Source organism: Antennarius striatus, chromosome 2 (assembly GCF_040054535.1).
Source record: "Antennarius striatus isolate MH-2024 chromosome 2, ASM4005453v1, whole genome shotgun sequence".
Taxonomy (NCBI): Eukaryota; Metazoa; Chordata; class Actinopteri; order Lophiiformes; family Antennariidae; genus Antennarius; species Antennarius striatus.
In genome coordinates, this window is record NC_090777.1 from 15,662,665 (window position 1) to 15,675,294 (window position 12,630).

A 12,630-nucleotide genomic window follows, 5' to 3' on the forward strand; every position below is an offset into this window, starting at 1 on the left:
TGCCCTTAAGTGTGGTCATCATTAGCAGTAGTCCGACTATTACCTAGAAACTCAGGTCCTTATCATGGCCATCAAGTCTGTAACTCTTCTAGAATTGTGTGAGACAAATATTCCAGTGCACTAAAATAATATTCAAAGCTAATAACTGTTTCCCCAAAAACCTTGTAATGAATAAGTTTTTTTTCATTACAAAACATTTTGATCTCTGAACCAGATGATTATTTGATTCGCAGGTTTGACACATTTCTAGACCAAACCAAATGAAAGCACCTCACAACGTTCACCATTCAAGAAAAAATCATTTTTTAAGAGTATTTTATTTTTTTTGTGGCACTTAAGCTAATATTAATGTGATCTACAAACACAGGTTCTGGTAATGGTTACAGTATTTTATCAGATAAGTTAAATCAAGAAAAAAAAACCTATGACAATAGTGTATTGCATTCTAGTTTGATATCTGAATTAACAAAAGTGCAGTAAAACAAATCGTAAAACCGCTCTGCTCATTGATTAACAGTGATGTTTATGAAGCTCTTGATGTTCTTCAGTTTGTTGCTGTCAAAGTTCACCAACAACACGCTGGAGCAAACGCTCGTGGGCCTGAACTCGATGCTGGCCTTGGCTTCCTGTTTGGCGTCCACAGCTCCAAGCCTGTAAGATTCATACAGAGTTACCAGAAACGTGACTTGTTATCAGTAATCAGTCACATCAAAGTTGACTTGTGTCTGCTTATGTGTGATGCCTTTTGAAGCATTGGCATCCATTGCATGAATGAAAACATTTACAGATTATATTTTGGACTCACCATGGGAAAGTGTGTCAAAATGTTTGACCTGTACAGCACACTGTGCATGTAGTTACTGGTATGGTATGGATTCATCTTATACTCAGAGGTGTAATTAACAAGATTTTAAATGACGTAAAAAGGAATCATTCTGTCAGAATTACAGTTGCTGCCTTTGTGGGTGCATTGATGTGTCATACTGTAGATACTGATGGATCATTCTCCATAGCAATAGAAAACAATCTGCAGTGGTGATTGGATGACTTAAATAAAACCATGAATAATAAAATACAGAAAAAATTTGAATTGTTAAAAAGAAATAGTTGACAGCAGGAATGATGCAGTGGACGTCTTCTTCTTTTCCTTTCGGCTTTTCCCTTCAGGGGTCACCACGGCGAATCAGTTGCCTCCATCTAACCCTGTCTTCTGCATCCTCTTCTCTCACACCAACTACCTTCATGTCCTCTTTCACTACATCCATAAACCTCCTCTTAGGTCTTCCTCTTGGCCTCCTGCCTGGCAGTTCAAAACTCAGCATCCTTCTACCAATATATTCACTATCTCTCCTCTGGACATGTCCAAACCATCTCAGTCTGGCCTCTCTGACTTTATCTCCAAAACCTCTAACATGTGCTGTCCCTCTGTTGTACTCATTCCTGATCCTATCCTTCCTGGTCACTCCCAGAGAGAACCTCAGCATCTTCATCTCTGCTACCTCCTGTCTTTTCCTCAGTGACACTGTCTCTAGACCAAACAACATCGCTGGTCTCACCACAGTTTTTTCACCTTTCCTTTCATTTTAGCTGAAACTCTTCTATCACAAATCACACAAGACACTTTTCTCCACCCATACCATTCTGCCTGTACACGCTTCTTCATCTCTTTTCCACACTCTCCATTGCTCTGGACCGTGGACCCTAAGTTTAAAATCCTCCACGTTCTTGACCTCTTCTCCCTGTAACCTCACTCTTCCACTTGGGTCCTGTGGTGGAAAGTTTTTAATACAATAAAATAATACAAATAAAACAACAAAAAATATCATATAATAAAATAATATCATTTCATTGACCCAAAAATCTAGAGTGTGTGTGTGTGTCAAATCTTTCAGCACTTGGGAGAAACGGCCCCAGGAAGTCTCGAGGTCATGAAAGATTCTGCAAGAATCTAATCTGTTTTTAGAAGTGTTTGCGTAAATGTCAGTATCTTTTAATAATTTTGTCTGCACTAAATGTCCGCCTGACTGATTAGGTTATGTCATCAGCCATGTGAAACTGTCGACTTGATGTCTCTGCTAACTTCTTGAGGTCTTCTTGCCTACTGAAACTGGGGGAAAGATTAGTGGAGAGCAGAGGGGCCAAAGTTAAACAACTGATTAGCACCTCCCATAGTTACGCCTTTAGAGTATATAAAGATATGTGATCCATTTCCTAGTTTGTACTTGAAGTTTTCCTGTACCCAGAATATTCTGCAACAACAACACCTCAAATGGACCATTCATCGTCTCCAGAGCTTTCATCATGATTTGATAAGTATTTGTTGAAATTGTCTGTTTGTTGAACCTGTCTGTCTGTCAATCTCATCGATGATGCTATCGGACTCATACTCAACCTACTGATGATATTTTATATGATTTGAATTGGCAAATAAATACCTTGTATTTTACACACTGTCTCCTGTCCTTAAGAGAAACAGAAGAAGCTTGGAGGAGAAGCTTCTCCTCCACCTGTTCCCTGCTCTCACTGCAGATTGCAATGTCATCTGCAAACATCATAGTCCATGGAGTTTCCTGTCTAACCTCGTCTGTCAGCCTGTCCATCACCATCTTGAACAAGATGGGGCTCAGAGCTGATCCCTGATGCAGTCCCACCTCCACTTTGAACTCCTCTGTCACACCTACAGCACACCTCACCACTGTCTTACAGTCCTCATACATGTCCTGTACCGCTCTAACATACTTCTCTGCCACTCCAGACTTCCTCATACAATACCACAGTTCCTCTCTGGGCACCCTGTCATAAGCTTTCTCCAGATCTACAAAAACACAATGCAGCTCCCTCTGGCCTTCTCTGTACTTCTCTATCAACATCCTCAAAGCAAATACTGCATCTCTTTTCTGGCATGTAGTACTGTTTTTTGGCTGGCCAAAGGACCAAATTTGCAATATGTTCCCTGGACTACAATGGACCTGGAAGGATCAATACAAAGACTTCCCTGTATCCATGAAGGAGCACGGAAATGGATTGCTACTTTTGAAGAAGAAACAATTTCTACTCTCTAGTACACTAGTACTCTTTTTTGGCATGAAACCATACTGCTGCTCACAAATGCTCACTTCTGCCCTTAGTCTAGCTTCAATTACTCTTTCCCATAACTTCATTGTATGGCTCATCAGCTTTATTCCTCTGTAGTTGCCACAACTCTGCACATCTCCCTTGTTCTAAAAAATGGGCACCAGCACACTTCTCCATTCCTCAGGCATTTTCTCGCTATCTAAGATCCTGTTGAACAACCCAGTCAGAAACTCTACTGCCACCTCTCCTAGACACTTCCATGCCTCCACAGGTATATCATCAGGACCGACGGCCTTTCTACTCTTCATCCTCTTCAATGCCCTCCTCACGTCATCCTGACTAATCTTTGCTACTTCCTGGTTCACAACAGCCACCTCTTCTAGTCTTTGTTCTCTCTCATTTTCCTCGTTCATTAACTCTTCAAAGTACTCTTTCCATCTTCCCAGTACACTACTGGCCCCTGTCAATAGACTTCCATCCCTATCCTTAATCACCCTAACCTGCTGCACGTCCTTCCCATCTCTGTCTCTCTGTCTTGCCAACCGGTATAGATCAGTCTCTCCCTCCTTACTGGCCAACCTAGCATACAAGTCATCATAAGCCCCTTGTTTGGCCTTTGCCACCTCTACTTTCACCTTACGCTTCTCAGTCTTCTCTCAGTGTCCCACTTCTTCTTAGCTAACCTCTTTCTCTGTATACACTCCTGTACCTCCTCATTCCACCACCGAGTCTCCTTATCTACTTTCCTTCCAGATGACACACTAAGTACTCTCTTACCTGTCTCCCTGATCACATTAGCTGTAGTTGTCCAGTCATCTGGAAGCACCTCCTGACCACCCAGAGCCTGTCTTAACTCCTGCCTAAAAGTCATGCAACACTCTTCGCTTTTCAGCTTCCACCATTTCGTCCTCTGCTCTGCCTTTGCCCTCTTCATCTTCCTCACCACCAGAGTCATCCTACACACCACCATCCTATGCTGTTTGGCTACACTCTCATGTACCACTACTTTGCAGTCACTGATCTCCTTCAGATTACACCATCTACACAAGATGTAGTCTACCTGTGTGCTCCTACCTCCACGGTTATAGGTCACCCTATGTTCCTGCTTTTTCTGGAAGAAAGTATCACTACAGCCATTTCCATCCTTTTTGCAAAGTCAACTACCATCTGTCCTTCCGCGTTCCTCTCCTGGATACCAAACCTGCCCATCACCTCCTCATCACCTCTGTTTCCTGCACCAACATGTCCATTGAAGTTTGCACCAATGACAACTCTCTCACTTCTAGTTATGTTCTGCATCACTTCATCAAAGTCCAACGAGAATTTCTCCTTCTCCTCCAGCTCACATCCTACCTGTGGAGCATACCCAATAACAACATTGAACATCACACCTTCTATTTCTAGCTTCAGACTCATCACTCTATCTGACACTCTTTTTACCTCCAGGACATTCCTAACAAACTCCTCCAAGATAACTCCTTCTCCATTTCTCTTCCTATCGACACCATGATAGAACAACTTGATCCCTGCTCCTAAACTTCTAGCCTTGCTACCTTTCCACCTGGTCTCCTGGACACACAGTATGTCTACCTTCCTTCTCTGCATCATGTCAACCAACTCTCTACCTTTTCCTGTCATAGTTCCAACATTCAACGTCCCTACTCTCAGTCCTATACTCTTGGCGCTCCTCTTCTCTCTCTTCCTACGAACACACTTTCCTCCTCTCCTTCTTCGACCAACAGTAGTCCAATTTCCACTGGCACCCTGTAGGTCAACAGCATCGATGGCGGTCGTTGTTAACCCAGGCCTCGACCGATCCGGTATGGAAGTCATAGGTTTGATTTGCATGTTTGATTTGGCAAGTTTTACGCCGGATGCCCTTCCTGACTCAACCCTCTGTATTTATCCGGGCTTGGGACCGGCACAATAAGACTCTGGCTTGTGTTCTCTTGTGGATACATTAGTGATGCAGTGGACGTACTTGACTGTAATGGGTTTGCCGTCGGTGAGACCAGCACCCTCTATGGTGAAGCTGCAGTCCTGCAGCGCCTCTGGTAAAGGGTTCAACAAGGTCAGATCCACCGTCACAGACTGGTTCACTGTGGCCTCTCCCACCAGCTGCAGGATGATGAAACAGGCGTGATCAGTTACTATGTAGTGTGATGTAAGTTCATCTAATAGTAAACCTGTACAATTAAATTAAGGTTTTCATCATTACACCACCCCTATATCTGAGCTTGACTTTCTGAAACACTGAATCACTCTGTTCACTATCCATACCTTGATCTCTATATCTGGCTCATCCAGAACAACAGTCTTCTCAGCCTTTTGGTAATCTATGGTCTGCTTGTCAATGGTGATGGCCGAGAGGTGGATCAGTCTGTCAGAGGTGATCGCTGATCCATAACGGTCATATTCCAGCCTCATGGAAATACGCCTTTCTGAAACCACACATGAGGATTAAGTGACAATATCTTCCTCTACAATGGTGCCTGAAAGACTGAATAAATTTGCTAACAACAGAAAGTATAGTTGTCTTTTTTAATTTAAATTAATTAATTGATTAATTAATTAAATTTAATTTTAATTTTTAAACCATCAACATACAACAACCTGAGACTTCCATGTGGTTGCTATATACTTCCTGGAAATGCACAGAGCTACCTCAAAAATTTTCTTTTGAGAATTCCTCAATGGTGTATTGATGACTGTCAAGTTCCCTAATAAATACATTTGTGGATCAAATGGGAAGTGAAATCCCACAAGATTTTCCATAATACCAGAGAAGCTGTGCTAAAAGCTGTTAAGCCTGTTACATGACCAGATACAAAAACGTTCAATCGTTCGATTTGTTACGTCACAAATTGAAACCGTGACGTAACATAATATAGCTATTGATGCAGGAAGCATTTGTTTTCCAGATTCTAGGATCTGGTTGGGTTAGGGAAGACCACTATGTATATGTAGAGACCTGAAAAAGTGTGGTTTTCATAATATCAGACTTCATACCAAACATATGAAAACAAATGTATTGGTATTATAAACCAAGCGCACCCAGCGTAGTCAAAAATCATCGTGGTGACGTAATGACTTTGTGTTGGCAAATCATGGATTGCGTTGGGCGGACATTGTGAAGCCGTAGATGAATGTTAGCAGGCTAACTGGAGAAATAAAACAAACTAATCGTAAGATTGCGAAAGGAGCTAATGTGAAAGGAAAAGACACCTGTCAAAAGAGCAAGTGGAAAAGAAATTTTTAGAGAAGTGATAGTTCTGTTACCTGACTACATGAACAGAACTGTATGTAGTTACTTAAAGACCATTTTTGTCAGATGCCTGAGGAGCATTTTGTATACTACATCGATTATCCCATTCCAAACGGAAACCATAGCTGGACAGACTATTCATGCTACCCAGCCAGTTTCACTCAGAAATCGTTGCCGTTTTCTTTGTCGTTCCTCCTGTTTGGACTTTCTGCTCAAAACCATGAAAATTGTTGGAACAGTTATGACACTCTAAAATTATGTTAACTGGATACGTTAACAATACGCCATATTGTTCATGTGATTCCTTCTGTCTTAGTCAAACATAGCGGTTTATATCCTTTGATTGTGATGGACCTCATGTTGTTGTGTGGGGAACTCCCGATGCTTTATTCACCAGGACCGAACTCACAGTCCGGCTTCGCCAGACCGTAACGCCAAAGCGGCCTTCGCATTCGTCTGTCCCACACACATGGAGCCGTTACAGCTTTGTCAGACACAGCGGTTTGTTTTCTTGTGACAGCGAAGAAAAAAAAGAAAACAAAGTCTGATATTATTGTTTTATCATGGAATTTCCATGGGATCCTGCTAGTTGAAGTATATGAAATTTAAATTAAAATAAAAAAAAGAAGTCTGCCAGAGCTCTGCATCAATTAAAAGATTCAAGTCTGACTCCCATTACTCTCTGGTTTTATACAAACTTGGTTTTGAAACTCCATCCATCAATAGATAGATAAAATGAACCCAGTTACACTTCCCTCATGAAGAAGCATTTATGTCACTTCACACAGGTAAAGACATCGCAGGACCCAAAGTAGTTAAGATAGGACCCGAGCTGCAGATAACAGAAGTATCTGTAGGACAAATCAAACTTCCTTCTTAACTGTTCAAAGGACATCAAGTATGGTTGTCTTGAGATAATTAAACACTCTGTGACATAAAGTCATTGTACTAGGATGAGAGCTAACCTGACAAATAAACAAAGTTCCCCCGTGGCTTCACTCAGTAATATAGTATGGTCGACACTTTGATAGTGGAATAATAGAAAACAACAAGAGAAAGAATGGAAAAATGTGAACTTGTAACCGCTATTGACACACTCACCATACTGAATCCCCCTCAGAAATTCTGTCACCATCTTCATTATACAGGTTTTCTATTTTGAGGTTGGCATCACTGTCGTGTGCTGATCCGAAGTTAGTAACCACTCGACACGGGATGCCCAGGGCTCGGGACACTGGAGGAGGGACAGGAGAGCCATACTTCATCACACCTGCTGCCACTAGGGCTCATGCTGTGGTTAGTGTCTGTCATCAACACTGACCACACATCACTTAGAGGTGTCACATGGGTTTGATGGTCAGAAAGACATGAGATTAGATTCTAAAGTTGGGATTTTGATAAAAGGTTCAGAAGTGAAGTGGGGCTCCGTATGTGTTCCATACTGTACTCCAACCTGTGCAGGCAACAGCAGCAAAGACCCAACACTGTCCGTAGCGGACAGGCCCATTTTCTGCCCACTGCTGCAAAATGTCTGCGCTGCCGATCCACATTCCCGGATGGACCCCACCGGAATATTCCTCCCATTCTCCCACCAGCACACCCCTGTCATCATTACTGTTGATCTGTGGACACACAGGAGAGAGGATAGCAGACAATACAAAGAGGAAGAGGAACAGAGGAGGGTTTAAAGGTGTTTTACCACGTTTCATCGTTCATTGGTGAATCGATTTTAAACCATTATGTACAAGGTTTTTTTTCGGATTCTCTGAAATCTTGCTGTCTGCAAGCAACTTTCATGGAATAAGTTTAATTAATGTTCATTATTTTTATGACAATTTTGGCTTATTTGAAACAAATCTTTCCTCCGACACGGTTCCCCCAAATAACCAAAGATTTCTGAAGAGTTCCTGATTATTCCCATCACATTTTCACCACACATCTCGGAGGTCTAGCTATGCCACATACTGAATACAAACAGCAAACTCTGACATGTGTAGTGCAATGAAGCATACGTTTTTTTCTGCACTGCTCTTGACTATATGTCCAAAATATATTTGGTTGATTGATTCAGAGAGAATGGACACTGATAGAAAATGAACTGCTCCACATGGGTCCTTAAAAAGAGCAACATGCCCAGAAAAGGTCATATTCAAAGTGCAAATTAGATTCTTAAATTAGTTTATAAAACATAGCACCTGATTTTCCAGACATGGATTGTAATGCATTGGGGGATAGAGCATGAATTGCCAGGACAAGATGTTTGTAATGTTGGCTTTGCATGCATGCATTCTTAATAGGTTACATAGCTTCAGCAGAAAAACACACCAACACTATAATTTATTAGACCAATCTTTGCTGGTTGCTTGAAATGAGGACTTCACAAATGGTTCTAAATTCTCTCTTAAATGAATTTTTTCATCACAAAAGTTGCCCAGGGAGAAGGGAAGGCCTCAAAAGCACGAGGGGTCCCCAAGTGGAGCAATGGAATATAAAGGAGCAGAAAGAGGCTTTTCATTTGCACCATGGTAATCTCTGCGTGCGGGGCTAGGATATCGGGTAGTCACTGGGCGGTTAAATGAAATCCACTGCTTCTCAACTCTTTCCAAAGCCTTTCATACAGACCTACCATTGCACTCAGCACCCTGCTCACGTAGATAGGATTTCTCCTGGCAGAGCAGTCCTTGTCAGCATCAGATACAAATTTCGGGTTGGCATCCAGGATCATCAGACAGATATCCAGTATACGTGGATCAAACTACAAACAAAGCAGAGAGGTGATGATTCTTGGAGCACTAAGGATTTGTGTCTGATCTACTTCTCTTTCAAGATTCAGATTGCTTGAACAAATGTAAAGGAAGGAAGTGATTAAATGTAACTGGATATTAAAATAGTGTAATGTTAATTCTCAATGCAGATGTACTCAAAGATAGCGTTTTACTGAACTTCAGTGTACCTGTGCAAAGTTCCAGGGCGTCCCTTTGATTCGTTTGTGTGTTCCTCTGAAGATCTGTCCATGCTGTTCTAAAACATACTCGTGTCTCTTTTTCTTACTGGACATGTAAACAGCATCTCCTGTAAATCAGCATCGACAAAGCACCAACACATAATACCAGCTTGATATCATAATCTACCGTGTTTTAAATATTTACACGTTTTTTTATGTAGGAGTTTATATCTTACATGTAGTTATGCAAAGAGGATGAACACAATGATCATGATCACAGAAAACAAGCTGTGTACTCACTGGGGCACCAAGCATTAAAAAGAAGGAAGAACTCTCCCAGAACGGTCGTCTGGCCCACTTGGTCCAGAGACAGAGAATACAACCCTATGGGTGCATTGGGTGAGGAGCTGATTGATACAGACACTGTGTTTCCAGAAGGATCACTGGTGGCAGATGCACTCCACTCAGTCTCTGCTGTGGACTCAGAAAGACCAAAAGTGGCCTTAGTGTCTGATTCTTTTCTAGGTAAGGGTCCTTCAGAGACAGAGATGACGGAATGTTAGGACAGACACAGTTGATGCCCTCATACGAAGAGAATAAACTCAGCCCAAATATGCAAGTTTTCATGCATAGATGCAGTGGATCATTGTGAAACAAGAGGCGTACCAGTTTCAACAGTCAGTGTGAAGCTTTTCTCGTCTGGGTGAAAGTTCCTGTTGTCAGCTTTCAGGTGGATAATGATGTTGAAGGGCTGTCCCCGTCTAACAATCAAACGCTTCTCTCCAAACAGGTCCGTGTGGTGGCTGCTGCTGTTGCTCTTAATGTCCAGATCGCAGTGATCAATATCTAATACTGTGTGTGGAGAAAGAAGCTGATCTTCAATAAAAACTCCATCACACAACTATAAATTAATACTGACTCAACCTAATAAAATTATTTAAACATTGTCTCTGTAAACCGATTAAAAAAAGATGCAATGTCTCCGTTTGTAGATCAGATGTCTTCTTGTTCATCAAATTTCACACTCTCAGATACTACATAGATGTCACATCTTCATTTATAAATAATGTAATACCCCACTGATCACACCCAACCGTGTTCACTGTGAGAGTACTTGTTCTTTTCCTTACCTTGACTCATCTCAGCAGTGAGTTTCCTGTCCCTTGACTTGTGTGTGAAAAAAGAAACTTCAGCTGCAGCCTCTTGGTAACGTTTGATGGTCCTGCCGTGCCACTGGGTGTACTTGTAGGAATGCGAAACCAGATCTTGACGCCACCCTCTGTCTATTTGTGTCATCACTCATTCCGTTTTTAGTCAAGAGGAGCAAGAGATCGCTCATTATTTTCACCAGAAGATATTGTGAAAGATTACTAGAAATACTGTCATCGTGTGACAAAAAAAGGTGCTTTTTCTGCAAATTTGTAGGAATGTTGCACAATGTTTACATACTTTGTTTCATTTTATGAATCACACAATAAACACTTAAAGAAAGCAACATTAAACTTAATCATAGATTTATTTATTTTCAGCTGCAACATTGTGTTTATCAATGCATAATGCAACATTGACAACTATTACAATTCAAAATGAATCAAAAATTGATATATGACTCTTGACAGTTTATAATGCAACACAGGAAACTACACATTGTGCAGTAGCAATTTTATGCAACATGTAGTTTTTTTTCTCTCTTGAAAATCATGAAAGAAATTCGTGATTTTCATATCAGGATTGTTGTCGTGTTCTGAGTTACTGGAGGAAGATGTAAATGGGCTGTGAAACTACAACTTCACACACTGTTCAGAACTGAAAAACAGATTTGCTGTTCGGTGTGCACAGAAACTGTGGAAGGAAGTGAAGCCTCAGCGCAGTCTGGAGACATTTCCTCAATTTACTGCAATTTGTGTGGTCCCATCCAAAAAAGTATGACTAATAAATACTTATACAATCAAACGTTCTGAAAAAACTAACACGAAGAAAGAAAATACTGACCTCACAGTTGAAAAGACAATATTTAACAGAATGAAAACAGGAAAAACAGGGAAAAAATCAAGTAAGCAATAAAAATGTAATATAAAGAAGACCATGGATGAGCAGTGTCATGAAAAATTAGTGGCATTAAAATAAAACAATCAGAGGATGACATGACCTCAGTTCAACAACATCCTGTTGAATATTGTATATTTCACACCATAACTTGTTAAAAAACAAAACAAAAAAAAAACATTAAAAATAATTTAAAAAATCAGAAAATACTTTAATATGATTGTCATTTTCATGAAACATTGAGCAGAAAGGAACCATTAGTGAACCGTCATCAATAGTCAGTGGTTTTTCCTGTCATAATTTTTCTTATGTACTGTTTTTTTTAGCATGCAGTACTTTATGTATTACTTGTTTATTATAATATCTATTATTTATTAGTACTTTATGCAAGTAGATTCTGAATTATAAAAATTCTCATATTAAAATGAACATAGTGGTCTGTTCCTTCTGTAAAATTATTAAACAGATGACCATTGAATCAAATTGAACCAGACAATGTGTATTAAAAATAAATAAATATAAAGTAAGTTTGGAGAAGATCAAATACCTTTACAATATATCGATCACCACCATTTAAAGAATTTTACCCATGTAATTAAGTTTGAGTTTGAGTTTCAAGCTCAACCTGGTTTATGTCAACAGGGCAGCTCAACAGCTCAGTACCCTGAACTCTGTTAAGTTTCCTATATGATCTTGTAACCATAACAACACAGTTCAGTCACTGTCAGAAAAATTCCATACAGTTACAGGAAACACCATGCTTAATCAGAAATGAAAATGAGCATAAAGAACTTGACTTCCATCCACTGACCTGGTCTTCTCAGTGACAGATGATGGTCCTGTGTGTTTGCACCACACACCATTGATTTCAATGAAAAAAATGAATTTACAATCTTTTTCCTCAATCCCTGCATGTCAATAATATTACAATTTATAAAGTGCAGATGATCCCGAAAGCACATTTAACAGTATGCCACACTTGCATGTGTATCATTTCATACTTTAAATGGAAAAATCACCTGGCAGTTGCTGGGCAATGTATAGTCAAAGTTTCATTAACAGTGTGGTAAGTCCAGAAGAGACAGTTAACATTCAGTCTGTTGAGTTCAGGTGTTTTTTTTAAGAACATTATCTTTATTTCCGAAGAGTTTTTTAATGTCTGAAAATATAGAGCAGCCGATGTTTTGTTCTTTGTCAACAGAGAACATCATTGGGGATGAAAAGGATTTGTTTGCTTCAAAAAGCCAGGATTCATAATCTGAGATTGTTTTAATACATCAGTAAAGTATGACCAACGATC

At 40.2% G+C, this 12,630-nt stretch overlaps 1 protein-coding gene across 1 annotated transcript; it reads right to left on the reverse strand.

The window, feature by feature from the left end:
* Positions 1-331: 331 nt before the first annotated feature.
* On the reverse strand, positions 332-10,511 carry LOC137601650 (protein-glutamine gamma-glutamyltransferase 2-like). Its single transcript, XM_068323965.1, has 12 exons — positions 10,415-10,511; positions 9,951-10,136; positions 9,585-9,818; positions 9,294-9,412; positions 8,967-9,095; positions 7,794-7,962; positions 7,442-7,574; positions 7,306-7,362; positions 6,735-6,796; positions 5,356-5,516; positions 5,057-5,193; positions 332-651 (listed from the first exon to the last, which is right to left on the reverse strand). The coding sequence occupies exons 1-12, from the start codon at positions 10,422-10,424 to the stop codon at positions 504-506; spliced, it is 1,545 nt and encodes a 514-aa protein (XP_068180066.1). The 5' UTR covers positions 10,425-10,511; the 3' UTR covers positions 332-503.
* Positions 10,512-12,630: the final 2,119 nt, after the last annotated feature.

What these genes read in the sequence shown, in the direction of transcription:
- LOC137601650 (XM_068323965.1), bottom strand. An exon ending in TTTTAATGCTTGGTGCCCCA is followed by an intron (nt 9,413 to 9,584) that starts GTGAGTACACAG and finishes GCTGATTTACAG; the next exon opens with GAGATGCTGTTTACATGTCC. An exon ending in TGCTGCTGTTGCCTGCACAG is followed by an intron (nt 7,575 to 7,793) that starts GTTGGAGTACAG and finishes TCCCTCCTCCAG; the next exon opens with TGTCCCGAGCCCTGGGCATC.